This window comes from Pinus tabuliformis, chromosome 3_2, assembly GCF_031772625.1.
Source record: "Pinus tabuliformis cultivar Carrire ecotype Pingquan chromosome 3_2, CPIR1, whole genome shotgun sequence".
Classification (NCBI taxonomy): Eukaryota; Viridiplantae; Streptophyta; class Pinopsida; order Pinales; family Pinaceae; genus Pinus; species Pinus tabuliformis.
This window is the reverse complement of record NC_142302.1, coordinates 907,216,657-907,231,264: the sequence shown is the minus strand read 5'-3', so window position 1 is coordinate 907,231,264 and position 14,608 is coordinate 907,216,657. Positions and strand designations below refer to the sequence as shown.

The window sequence follows — 14,608 nt, the reverse complement described above, 5'->3', positions numbered from 1 at the left end:
GGATTCTATGGGGCACAGTAATAACAATATGGGGGCAATAGGGGCACAACAATATTAATAAGGGGTATAACTACAATAGTAATGGGGTAATCACTAGTATTATAGGGACCCAACACATACATGGTGGGATGTGTTTGGTACCTAGAGAGTGGAGCTTCATTCCACATGTCAGGTGACAAGAATCTATTCAGTACGCTGGAGGAGAAGGATCTCCAGATGCACATTGAGATGGGCGATGATGGAAAGTACTGTGTTTTAGGTGAAGGTACGGTTGTGTTTCAGAGGGAGCATGGAGCTCCTCTCACCCTCACTAGTGTAAAGTATGTACCGGGTCTAAAGAAGAATCTTGTGTCTGTTGCTATGCTAGAAGATAAAAGCTATGATGTAGTATTTAGTAAAGGAAAGGTATTCCTGAGGCATATCAGCACTAGACAGACCAAGAGAATTGGAATTCGAGTAAAGAATATCTAAGAGCTGGAGGTAGACGATTGTGCTGCATTGAGTTCCAAAGCAGAGGTGTGCAGAGCCAATATGTTGGCGAGATGTGGCATAGAAGATTGGTCCACTTGCACCACGGGGCCTTGAAGATCATGCAGAAAATTTCTACTGGACTACCCAAGGGAAAATTGGAGCGAGTGGATACATGCAAAGGTTGCACCTTGGGTAAGTATGCGAAATATTCCTTTTAGGATCGAGACAGTAGAGCTAGAGCAATCCAGGAGCGAGTTCACACAGATGTATGTGGACCATTCTCTATAGCCTCCACCGCTAAAGAAAGGTACTATGTTATTTTTATTGATGATTTTTCTCGTAGATGTTGGATCTACTTTATACAAAAGAAGGATCAGACCTTCTTCAGGTTTTGTGAGTTCAAAGCCTTGGCAGAGAAAAAATCTGGAAAGAAATAAGAGCCTTGCGAAGCGATAAGGGTAGAGAGTATGTCTCCCAACAATTTAAGGACTTCTGCGTAACAAAAGGAATTAAACGGGAGTTGATGACACCCCATAACCCACAGCAGAATGGGGTGGCTGAAAGGAAGAACTGATCTATTGTGGGAGCAACTCGAGCAATGTTGCATGACCAAAGCCTACCACTTCATTTGTGGGTTGAGGCATGCAATACAGTAGTATATTGCAGAATAGAAGTCCGCACCGTATATAGGGGATGAAGACACCAATGTAGGCCTTTTCTGGGAAGTGACCAGATGTGAGTCACTTCAAGATCTTTGTATCATTGGTTTATTGCCATGTGACCAAAGATGCCAGCAAGAAGCTAGATCCAATAGCTGAGTTGGGGATACTTGTGGGGTACACTGATACACCCCACAACTATCGGGTGTTCCTGCCTACCAGTTAGAAGACAGTGGTGTGCAGAGATCTGAAGTTTGATGAGCAGAAATCCATGCGAGTATCACTTGAGAGGGAGCTCAAGTTGCATGTAGAGGAGGAACGTTTGGTTCCAAAGGAGGAGGAGCCTAATATTGATGCGGAGCAGCCGCATGTAGAGGATCCAGTAGTGGAGACATCCACTCATGCAGAGTCTTCCAGAGATGGGCAGAAATGCTCAAGGGAAGCTGACAGGTTGATGCTAGATGCACGAGAGAATGTGGCACAACCATCCTCTTAGCGCAGACAGAGGAGATCACCCGAGCGGTACACTAGTTACATGGCCCTGATTGGGGAGTGTGTAGCGATCGAACCTTCTTATTTTGAGGAAGCAATGCAGAAACCAGTCTGGGTTGATGCTATGGTAGAGGAGTACGACTCTATCATTCGGAATAGTGTGTGGGATGTTGTCCCAAGACCAGCGGACAAGTCAGTGGTGAGTTCTCGATGGTTTTACAAGGTAAAGCAGGCAAGTGATGGCAGTGTTGAGAAACATAAGGCAAGGTTTGTTGCTCGTGGTTTCTCACAGGTCGAGGGGATCAACTACGATGAGACATTTTCTCCTATACCAAGGTACTCATCTATCAGATCGATGTTGGCACTATCAGCTCAGATGGGTCGGAAGATCCATCAGATGGATGTGAAGACTGCATTCCTCAATGGGAAGATTGAGGAATATGTGTACATTGAGCAGCCTGAAGGATTTGGGAACTTCGATCGTGAGTCGCATGTGTGCCGACTCAAGCGAGCATTGTATGGGCTTAAGCAAGCACCTTGTGCTTGGTACACTAGGATTGATAGCTATTTCACTGGGTTGGGCTTCAATAAGAGTGAAGCAACGACGAATCTTTACCACATCATGGTAGAAGGTAAGCCATTAATCATTGTACTTTATGTTGATGATCTGATTTTGACAGGTGATGATCAGTTGATCAAGTCTTGCAAGGAGGACCTTGCAAGAGAGTTTGAGATGAAAGACATGGGCCTCATGCACTACTTTCTAGGCATGGAAGTGTAGCAGAAGGATGGGGAAGTATTTGTGTCTCAAGGCAAGTATGCCAATGAGATACTCAGGTGATTCCACATGGAGAAGTGAAAGCCCATGCAGACTCCTTTAACTGGTAACTGGAGGAAGGAGGATGCTACTTCAGGTGAGGTAGCAGCTGCTACTCTTTATCGGCAGCTTGTGGGTTCACTAATGTATCTAGTGAACACACAACCAGATTTGTGGTTTGCGGTGAACTAGCTGAGTCAAGCTATGGTTCAACCTACCAAGCTGTTTTGGAAGGCAACGAAGCATGTGCTGAGATGTACCTCAGAGGCACATCTCAGTATGGATTGTGGTACATACGGACAGAGGGAGTGAAGCTTCAGGGCTTCACGGATGTTGATTGGGTAGGGAGTACATCAAACCGGAAGAGCACTTCTAGAGGAATCTTCAACCTTGGTTCAGCTGCAGTTTCCTGGTACAGTAGGAAACAAAGGTCAGTTGCACTTAGCTCGGCGGAGGCTGAATACATGGTTTCCAGTCAAGCAGCATGCGAGGCCATTTGGATGCAGAAGATTCTAGTGGGATTGTTTGGTCAAATGATGGATCTAACTGTGATCTATTGCGATATATGTATCAAACTCTCTGAGAATCCAGTGTTTCATGACAGGTCCAAGCACATTGATATATGTTACTATCATCTTCGAGACTGTGTGGTGAAGAGGATCATGTTGTTGTTGTATGTTTCGACCGAGCAGCGGGATGCAGATATTTTGACTAAGGCATTGCCAAAATGCAAGTTCGAGTTCCACAGAGACAGGATTGGGGTGACTGATAATCCCTTTCTTGTTGAGAGGGAGTGTTGAAAATAGCAACAAGAAATGCTAAATATAGAAGTGCTAAAAATAACATTGCTATAAATAGCATTTCAGGATACATTCCAATTTTAGTTGGTCCCTCAACTAAAATTGTGAATTAAAATTCAAATTTGATCTTAGCAGTTGTTTGTAAAATAATTAATTAATTCATCTTGAGTTAATTAGTTAAGGAAAATCAAACATGAAGTCTATGTGAGGATGTGCAATAGTTATTCCTTTGATTGAGGAATTTATCCCTTAGCTAAAGAGATAAGGATGAGTTGTAATTAGTTAGCTCAGTTAACTGAGTTAAGTCCAGTGAGATGTATTGAGGGATTTTACTGAGAGCTGGAGAGCTTCTGAGCTAAGGCTTTGTGTAATCCAGACTATTTTCACTTGTATGATAATACAGAGATCAAGGTTTTAGCTGAGGCTTTCCCTAGAGTATTCCTCTATGTTTCATGTGTATGATTTCTCATTCTCTGTTATATGTGTTCTATTTGATCTTGCTCAAATTGATTAAGCTTCTGCAAAGTTTGTTGTAGAAGTAGATCTAGTATTTTGCTTTAGTATATTGCATTCTCAGACTATCTACAGTGGGAATTTCTACACAATTCCTTGCAACATTTATTAACGCTAGTAATATATCCGTGGTAAGTAGATCACATATGAATATTAAATAAATTTCACTGTTTGTTGATTCAATTGAATTTAGAAAGTGGCTAAATGAATAACATATCTCCTACAAATAAAATGACAATTGAAGGTGATAGGGTTGTTTATTTTCCACATTTTGTAGTATCTATAATTTTATTAATTTTTATGTCATAAGCTTAGTGGAAATGACCCCGTCAATTAATATAATAGCATTAAACTCCTAAAATGCACACACACAATGAGAGAGAGAGAGAGAGAGAGAATCATATATATATATATATATATATATATATATATATATATATATATATATGGATATACATATATATATAAATGAGAGAAACAAAAATATACTACTCTAGTGCTCAATGCACTATTCAGAAAACATCATCTAGAGATAGATCATTTCTCTCTATAGATCTTGAATGATCCATATATATATATATATATATATATATATATATGAGAAACAAAAATATACTACTCTAGTGCTCAATGCACTATTCAGGAAACAACATCTAGAGATAGATCATTTTTCTCTATAGATCTTGAATGATCCATAACTTTCATAATATCAAGTAGTTATCAACCAAGTAGTTGAAAACAAATATTACACTTAACAATTCCATGTACTCAGAAAAACACAAGTTAGAAAAGAGCTCGTAAATTATCAAATGGAAATAGTGGTAAAGTCATAGTACTATCATCTTGTACTTATTCTATGAAACTACAAGTCTTAGGTAGATGAAGTCCTTCCTTTGAGAGGTGATGAAGTCCTCTCTCTCCCTTTCTCTCCCACCTCTCTCTCTCTCTCTCTCTCTTCCCCCCCCTCTCTCCATCTCTCCTTGTTTTCCTCTTTATCTCACCCCCAAACACGTACATTCTCTCCCGATATCTCCCTTTTCACTCCATCTCTCTCTCCACTTCTCACTCACTATGTTTTTGTTCTACCATCCCTCTCTCCCCCTCCCACTTCATCTCTCTATCCCTCCCTCTCTCCTCCTCTCTCTCATCCTTCCTCTCTCTCTCTTTCTCTCTTGCCTCCCTCTCTATTCCCCCATCTCTCTCTCTATTTCTCTCTTTTAGTCTTTCCCCTACAATCCTCTCTCTTGCCCCATTACTCTCTCCCTCTCTCTGAAGTCCTCTATCTCGTCTTTCCTCTCTCTCCCTTTCTCTCTTGCCTCCATCAATCTTCCCCTGCTCTCTCTCTCTCTCTCTCTCTCTATCCAACTATATTACTATATCCCTTCCTTTCCCTTTCTCTCTCCTTCTCTCCCCCCTTGTATCCATCTCTCCTTCTATTTCTCTTTATCTCAACCCTAAACATAGACACTCTCTCTCCATCTCTCCCTTGTCACTCCTTCTCTCTCCACTTATCGCTCTTTATGTATTTCTTCTACCCTCCCTCTCTCCCCTCGAAATCCATCTCTCTATCCCTCCCTCTCTCCTCCTCTCTCTGAAGTCCTCTCTCTCATCCTTCGTCTCTCTCCCTTTCTCTACTACCTCCCTCTGTCTTCCCCCATATCCCTCTTCCCTCTAATCCTCTCACTATCTCCCTCCATCTCTCCTTCTCCCTCCCTCCTTCCCTCTCTCCCACCTCCATCTTTAAGTCTCTCTCTCCTTCTCTTACCCTTCTCTACCTCTCTCACTCCTCTCCCCCCCTCTCTCTCTCTTCATTCCTTTTCTCCCCTCTCCTTCAAATTATCTCCATCTCTCCCTTGTGAGTCACCCTATTTCTCCACCTCTATCACAATATGTATTTGTTCTTACCTCCCATATATATCTAGATTTAATATATATATATATATATATCATAATATATGAATATATATTATAATATAACAAATTTAATATTGTATTAATGCAAAGTTATTAAATTTAATAATAATAATATTAGGGTTAATAATGTTCTTTTGCATGGTATTAATAATAATTTGGTCCATGGTATTTGGCCCATAGGCTTGTTATATAACAAGCAACGAGAGGAATCAAATCTCTTGAGGTGCAAAACTCATTTTTGAGTGAAAAACTTGAGGAAAGGTTTTCACCTCGAGAGATTTTATCCCTCTTGGCACTTGATAGATCCGGAGTTAACATGGATCTAGGCTGGTTTCAGTCGTGTGAGGCCAAATAAAATCTAATGAACAGATGATTGATTTTATCAATAATATGTAAAATCATCTAATATTAATATAATATTTTAAATATGACAAATATGTCTCAGATTAATCTAGTCATTTTAATTTTAAATTTTCTTAGTTACCTTAGGTTGTTGAGATGATAAATATTTTGAATAACTTTAATGATGAAAAATGATGAAATTAAAATTTTGAATGTATTGTTGAATGATAGAAAATGTGAATAATAAGAATATAGTAAATTACAAATAGGTGATTAATCTCAAACTATTTTCTTCTACTATTTTTATTGTCACCCTTGTTACTTTTGTCATCTTTCCATATCGATTATATGAAAAGGACAGGTTAAATCATAAACCATTTAAATATTTAGCTCGAGATATTATAGTAAACATCATACCTTGTCCCTCTTTCTCTCGAATATTAATAGGTTGAATTACTATAACACAAAAATCAATGTACATTGTCAATAATATTTTATGCTTACACTGAAATCAATGCACAATATTAATCCAATCAGTTTAAAGTTAATGTACCATCATACATCCAATTAAATCAAATCAGAAATCAACATCTACACTAAAATCAATGCATCTAATGCAAGAAAAGAAATAAGATTAGAAAACAACATTTACACTGAAGTCAATGCATGTAATACAAACAATCAAATATGATTAGAAATCAACATTTACACTCAAATCAATGCATCTTGTGCAAGTCAAAAAATAGGTTTATAAACCAACATCTACACTGAAATAAATGCATCTAGTGCAAGTAATGAAATATGATTATAAATCAACATCTAGGCTGAAATCAAAGCATATACTGAAAGCAATGAAATAGGATTAGAAATCACCATCTACACTAAAATCAATGAATTTAGTGCAAGCAATAAAATAGGAATAGAAATCGTCTACATTTAAATCAATGTATCTGGTGCAAGCAATCAAATATTATTAGAAATCAACATCTACATTGAAATCAATGCATCAAGTGTAAGCAATCAAATAGGATTAGAAATCACCATCTACATTGAAATCAATGCATTTAGTCAAAGCAATCAAATAGGATTATAAATCATCTACATTCAAATCAATGCATCTAGTGCAAGAAATCAAATATCATTAGAAATCAACATCTACATTAAAATCAATGCATCTAGTGCAAGCAATGAAATAGCATTAGAAATCACCATATAAACTAAAATCAATGCATGTAGTGCAATAAATATTCTTCCCTCTCTTCCCCCTCCATATATATATATATATATATATATATATATATATATATATATATATATATATATATATCTTCCTCCATCTCTCCTTCTTTGTATCTTTGTCTCTCTATCTCAACCCCCCCAACACACGTGGTCTCTCACTCGATATCTATCAATCACTTTGTCCCTCCCTATCTCTCTCTCCATCTCTCTCTGCTTCCCTCTCTTCACTTTCCATATATATCTCTATATCCCTTTGTCTCTCTATATCACCCCCAAAACATACATGCTCTTTCTCCAATCTATCTATCTATTCCTCCCTCCTCCTCTCCCTCCCTCTCTCTCTCTCTTCCCATTTTCTCCCTCTCCCCCACTTCTACCTCTCTTCCCTCTTGTTGTCCTCTCTCCCTTTCTATGCATTTTTGTTATCACTCCCTCTCTCTCTCTTTCCAACTTTCTCTTTGTATTTATTTATTCTTACCTCCCTCTCTCCCCCTCCAAATCCATCTCTCTCTCCCTCCCTCTCTCCATTCTCTCACATCCTCTCTCTCTCTATCTCTTTCTCTCTCTTCACCCTTCAACTCTGTTACTATATCCTTCCCTCTCTCCTCTCTCCTTCTCTCCCCCATTCGCTCCACCTCTCCTTCTTTTCTCTTTCTCTCACCTCCAAACATACACACTATTTCTCCATCTCTCCCTTGTCACTCCCTTTCTCTCTCCACTTCTCACTCTCTATGTATTTCTTCTTCCCTCCCTTTCTCCTCCTCTCTCTCAAGTCTGCTCTCTCATACATCCTCTCTCTCCCTTTCTCTCCTACCTCCCTCTCTCTTCCCCAATCACTCTCTCTCTTTTCCCTCCAATCCTCTCTCTTCCCCCATGACTCTCCTCCTCTCTCTCAATTCTTGTCTCTCATTATCTCTCTCTCTCTCTCTCTCTCTCTCTTTCTTCCCTCCAATCCTATCTCTTCCCCCATCACTCTCTCTCTCTCCAACTATGTTACTATATCCATCCCTCTCTCCTTCTCTACCCCCCTTCTCTATATCTCTCTTTCTTTGTCTCTTTATCTCACCCCTAAGCATACTATCTCTCTCTCTATCTCTCCCTTGTCACTCCCTCTCCCACCACTTCTCACTCTCTATGTATTTCTTCTTCCCTCTCTTTTTCCTCCTCTCTTGCAATTCCTCTCTCTAATCCTTCCTCTCTCTCCCTTTCTCTCCTACCTTCCTCTCTCTCTTACCCCATCTCTCTCTCTCTCTCTCCACTCTTCAATGATCTCACTATCTCCCTCACTCTCTCCTTCTCTCTCTCCCCCTCCATCTTTGTGTCTCCCTCTCTTACCCTTCTCTACATCTCTCACTCATCTCCCTCTTGATTTCTCCTCTCCCCTATCCTTAAGTTTATCTCCATCTCTCCCTTGTCACTCCCCCTATCTCTCCACCTCTATCACTCTATGTCTTTGTTCTTCCCTCCCATATATATCTAGAGTTAATATATATCATGATATTTTAATATATATTATACGATAACAAATTTAATATTGCATTAATCCAAAGCTATTAAATTTAATAATATTAATATTATATAATATATTAATATGAATATTGGATTTAATAATAATATATTTAATATTGGTATTAATATAAGGGTTAATAATGTTTTTCTGTATGGTATTAATAATAATTTGGCCCATGGTATTTGGCCATAGAGGTCACCTCAATAAAACCTATTCTTTGATCGTTAGTAAGTATAAAGAGGTTTTATTTATTTACCATGTCTCTGGTTAATTTATTTTGTTATTTATTTATTATGCCTCTTTATACCTTTTTTATATTTGTTTATTTACCATACCTCTTTTATAAATATGGTATTTGGCCCACAGGGTTCACCTAAATAAAACATATTTTTTTGAGTTTAGGCTTGATATATAATTAGCTGTTGATTTCTAATCCTAATTGATATATTTTTATTTATTTATCATACCTCTTTATACCTCTTTTATATTTATTTATTTACCATACCTCTTTTATAAATATGGTATTTGGCCTATGGTATTAATAATTATTTGTTCCATGGTATTTGGCCCAAAGGCTTGACCTAAATAAAACATATTTTTTGAGTTTTTGTAAATATAAAACATAAAAGGATGTTTTATTTATTTACCATACCTCTAGTTTATTTATACTTTTATTTATTTACCATACCTGTGGAGTAAATATAAAAAAGGGTTTTATTATTTACCATACCTCTAGTTTATTTATATTTTATTTATTTACCATAGATCTGTTTTGAGTGTTCGTAAACCTCTTTATATTTTTAATTTATATTGTGTTTATACAGACTAATAATTAGATTACAATGTTAAATGTTAAACATTACATCTACATCTACATTTACATTTACATTTACATTTTTATGTGAGATCTACCCCATATTGGGTTGTTTACATTTACATGTTTACTTTTTTATGTGAGATCTACACCCATACTAGGCTATTGAGCCCCTCTAGGGTCAATTAGATGTTGATTTCTTATCCCATTTGATATATTTTTGTGTATTTACCATATTACCTCTTTTTTGAGTGTTTTCAAACCTCTTCATATTTTAAATTTATATTTTTTTTATACATAATAATAATTATATTGATTTCTCAATAGCACCAAAAGTTAAATGTTAAACATTACATTGTAACATTCCCCGGTAACCTCACATGTAAAAGCAGGGAGTTAGAATTTTTTTATACAATTTACCCTCAAGTAATTATCCAAATCACAACTCCACATTCCTCATTATCCATTAGATATAATGTTTATTAGTACATAAAGTAATTTTCAATAGAGGACAGTAAGTTGCATAACCATTGTCAACCTCTGTTGTAGTACAATAACATAAATTAGCTGATGAACCTTGCATCCATTACATGATTTCCTTAACCATAATAATTAATCACATACTTGGCATTATGACTATCACATTAATAAGGAATCAACATCATCAAGGATTTAACACCATCAATCTGACACAAAAGGCAATCACACCATTGAACACCGATATACCCTGGAAACCCCGTAGGGTGAAAACCAGCAAACGTTTAATCTTATTATTAAACGCCCGTGAGGGTTTTCACCCCTCACTCAATGGATTATAAGGGATTCCATCCCTTATCCATTGTTATAAAATATTACAATGAAATATCATTAAAATGTCTCATAACTAGCTAAAGGCTATTACAATTTCCATGAAACCCTTTACCTACATATTGCCACATGCTACATCCTTATGGCATGATTGTTCCATCTATGTACGATCCCACAACTCGTACTCATCTGCATGGACCATTAATTCTATACCTGCCACAATGTTAAATATAATATTTTCCTGCCAACATTGATATCATGATTACAATTATAAATAATCATATTAACTAATATTTCCCTTCGCATAAGCACATATTCTTAGAGGGAAAAACACTAAGGCATTCCTTTGAAGGGACTAACTACAACATCAGTTATAATCTCCTTACATGAAAATTTACATAAACTTTATCAAAAGAGCTAGTTCTTTAGCTATTACTTTTGATGCCTGCAAACATGTAAAGAAAACTAACACAACTTGTTGTCTTTTCCTGCATGCGTATGTATACCCTTTCTAATGAAAGCTAACACAAATCTCGTGTACTTACACATCTCATTCAACAAGAAACTAAGATAATAGTTACGTTAGCATAAAGTAATCACATATCATTTTCCTAAAGAAATATGGCTCAATAGTTCTATCCATACAAAGAACATACCTCTATAACGCAATGGCTACTCCTTAGTGCATCCCATAACTTATCATAATAGCCCTTCTTTGATGTATGCTATATTCTCTTCTCTAGAATACTACCTTCATTTCATGTAACAAATTACATACTTCTTTCTTAAAGGAAATCATTATAACCTCATTTCTCTATCTTACTATACATAAGTTTCTCATGCTTCTCTTTCAAGAAATTACTATAGATACCCATCTTTACGCTTAAAAATCAAGAAACAATAACAATGTTAACTTAACCCTTTATGCACTAAAATCAGGAAATCAATCCAACTCATCTAGCAAGACACTCTTTTCAAGAGATTAATATTTCCAAGAAAGTTAACATCGTTTATTATTATTTACAAGAAAGTCAACATAATACTTCCTCTACGTACACACCAAATCATATTTCCTATGTCACAATAGCTACCCTTATGTGCATGCGACATGTGTTTTCCTAACACAAATTACTTTTACTTCAATGCACATAATCTTTTCATGAAACAAGTATGGATTCTTGTTCTTGTATGAACACTATTCATATGTGTCTTTTAAGGAAAGAATCTCTATTTTTATTTTCAAGAGATCTCTCATAAAAGCCATCATTTTCATACATGAAGTATGCACACTTTTTCTAAAAAGAAACTATATTTATGTGTATATAAAACATACGCTTTTCTTCCAGAAAGTTAGAAATGAATATCTATGTGCCTAGAAGCACATCATTAGCTATTTCTATCCTGCATGCAATGCATAATAATTATTTCACAAGAAACTTAGAAATTAGCTAGTATCACAAGGCAATTAAGCACATATCCCTTTTCAAGAAAATGACAAGTGACTTGGCATTTAACACACAAGATTTACATGTAATCATTCTAAGAGAAAAACTACATATTTTCTTTACAAGAAAAACTACATATTTTCCTAGCTTTTATGTCCACACATTTTCCACATTCTTCTTTGCATACTATTATGCATATATTATCTATATTTGGTAAATAGACATTTAAATTTAAATTTACATGAGATCTACCACATACATGTTGTTAAATTTAAATTTACCTGTGATCTACCCCTATAGCACCTCTACGGGAAATAGCAAGTTATTTGTCATAAAATTATAAATATATTTTTAAATGAATTGAAAATAAAACAAAATAACAAAAAAATACATAAATGAAATATAGAGCTAAATTAATTTGTTTTTGAAAATAAATCTAAATTTAGAACTGACGTGAATAGTTTTCATCATTTTATTCTTTTCATACTTCCATTTAAAATTTACAAAAACACAACAAAATTTCTAATTAAAATTATTTTAATATATTACCAATAATGCAATACAATAATATAAGTGAAGTATTAAAATTCTACAAAATAAATTAAGAATTTATTTTACCTATGCTTAATAAAATAAAGGGTAAATTTTCACACTATTGTATAGTAATTTGCCAAACTTTTGTCAAGCCAATTGCTATCATTATTTGATAATGTGATCAACATCTAATTCAGTATGGGATCAAGCCCCTATAGGCAACATTGCATTTTCCCTTGCCTTCTCCATCGCTTCGTTGAATTCTCATGTATCCACCTTCTCCCCATGTCGTTCCCCAACTATTTTTTATTATCCAATATTTTTCTTTGCAACACCTAGTGTTTTCCTCTCCATATCCAACCACTACAGCTGAATGGTTAATCACTGAGCCGCAATAACCCTTAAATATTCCCTGCGCAACAAACAAACAAAATTCTGTTAGTTACACTTGCTAGATTATTCATCTCTTTCTTATTTTTTCTCAAAAATAACAATATAAGAAATCATAACCACTTACACCCGTATAAGCTCTGACATCCGGATGGCCAAAGTTTACCACTACAGCTACAGGTCCCCTAGCTACTGCTAGTTTGAGTAAATCTTCATTAGTAGCCCACCGGACACCCGTAATAGTTACTCCCTTAGGAAGCTATATCAAAACAAAACAAAACAATGATTTAATTGTCTTACAAATTAGATGAAGTTATTATTATAAATAATATATTGTTATTTAAAAAAACTAATTATATTTTTAGTAATTTTTTAACAAAATTTCTAAAATATTTTGTTTGCCTAATTATATAGAGTCTATACAATTTAATATTCTGAATATGGTTAGTTGTAAAAAGTTAAAGCCTCTCATAAACGAAAGTAGAAAACCACTTCAAAATTTAAAATAATTAGAAAGTAGAAAACCAATCCAAATCCTAATCCATTTAAACTCCATCTCAATGGAATCTAACTATACAAATCCTAACCCATTTAAACTCCATCTCAACTGAATCTAACTATCTTAATGCACAAATCCATCTTAGTATGTATCCTTATTATTGTACCGCTCCGTCTTCGCACGGTAGCTTCATCCCCTCGTAACGATAGTAATCTTCACTAATTATGCCATTCCGTCTCAATTCGACATACACGAAGGCATCGAGGCTGTTCCCTACGTTGCAATCGTTTGCTGAATCGGCACTTCTGCCAGTGCAGTCAAGCAACTGCTGCGGCGCGAGGGTCATCAACCTATTTCCTTTTATCTTGTGATGACCCTCTATAGCAGCTACAGCTGCAAAGGCCCAACAACTTCCTGCAAGGCCAAAAAAATAGAAAATGATATTAGAAAATGATATTGGGTATCAAGAATATCGGCATGGCAATTTAGAAAAGAATATTGGCATAACAAAATGTATTGATCTCGTGTGGACTATGTTCGCCACACATTTCCGTTCCTAAATTCAAAAACTTACTCATCACCAGATCCCCTGGTCTGTCTTTCTATACAAATTTTCCAGTACTTCTATGTTCTGTCAATTGTATCTAAATGGAACCTGATCCTTAGCTACCATTTACCTAAAGTTTCTTAATTGAAACTATTTCTCTCATCATACATACCGCAATTCCCTTGATCCTTCACTGGAGTTACTGCTCCACTCAGTCTCCAATCCACAGTTCGTGGCGCGTACAGGTTCATGAATGATCCATTCTTCACTCTACTCATGTCTCCACTGTATCTCCTATTCTTAACGCAGGTCGTGGCCCGAACGAATTCTTGGTCAGTCATATCTGCAAACTGATTCAATCCAAGATGGTACGTAAGATTCTTCTTATTGACAGAGTCGATGTATTTCACATTTTCTACAAATATTTTGAATCGCTCATCCGATGCATTTCTGGTTGAGCCATGCTGAAGCACCCACTTATGATAAAGGAGTCGCAGAGTTTCTTCAGACTGCAGGTCTTTGTCTGTGAATCCAGCAGGAGAGGCATTCACCGATAAAGCCCACAAGGCTGCCACGAACAGAAATAGAAACAGGGTCGCTCGTGCCATAACTAAAGAAAACAATAACTCGTCGATATAATTCACAGAAATAATATGAATTGGTGGAGATAAAGCAGAAGGGGATCGTGTTATATAGTATGAAGTAAGTACATTTATGAGTTTATTTATTTTTATTTAAGTATATTTTTATTTTATATTTGAAATATAAAATATAATTTTTTTTTTTTAAAAGTGGTTGTTTGTGGAGTTAATAAG

General features: G+C 35.9%; 1 protein-coding gene across 1 annotated transcript; it reads right to left on the bottom strand.

Moving 5' to 3' along the window:
- Positions 1 to 10,538: 10,538 nt before the first annotated feature.
- LOC149183556 (KDEL-tailed cysteine endopeptidase CEP2-like) lies at positions 10,539 to 14,401 on the bottom strand. The gene is made up of 5 exons (XM_089414983.1): positions 13,966 to 14,401; positions 13,413 to 13,660; positions 12,875 to 13,006; positions 12,719 to 12,769; positions 10,539 to 10,619 (listed from the first exon to the last, which is right to left on the bottom strand). Exons 1-5 carry the CDS (start codon positions 14,399 to 14,401, stop codon positions 10,539 to 10,541), a joined length of 948 nt encoding a protein of 315 aa, XP_089271109.1.
- Between the last annotated feature and the right edge of the window lie 207 nt (positions 14,402 to 14,608).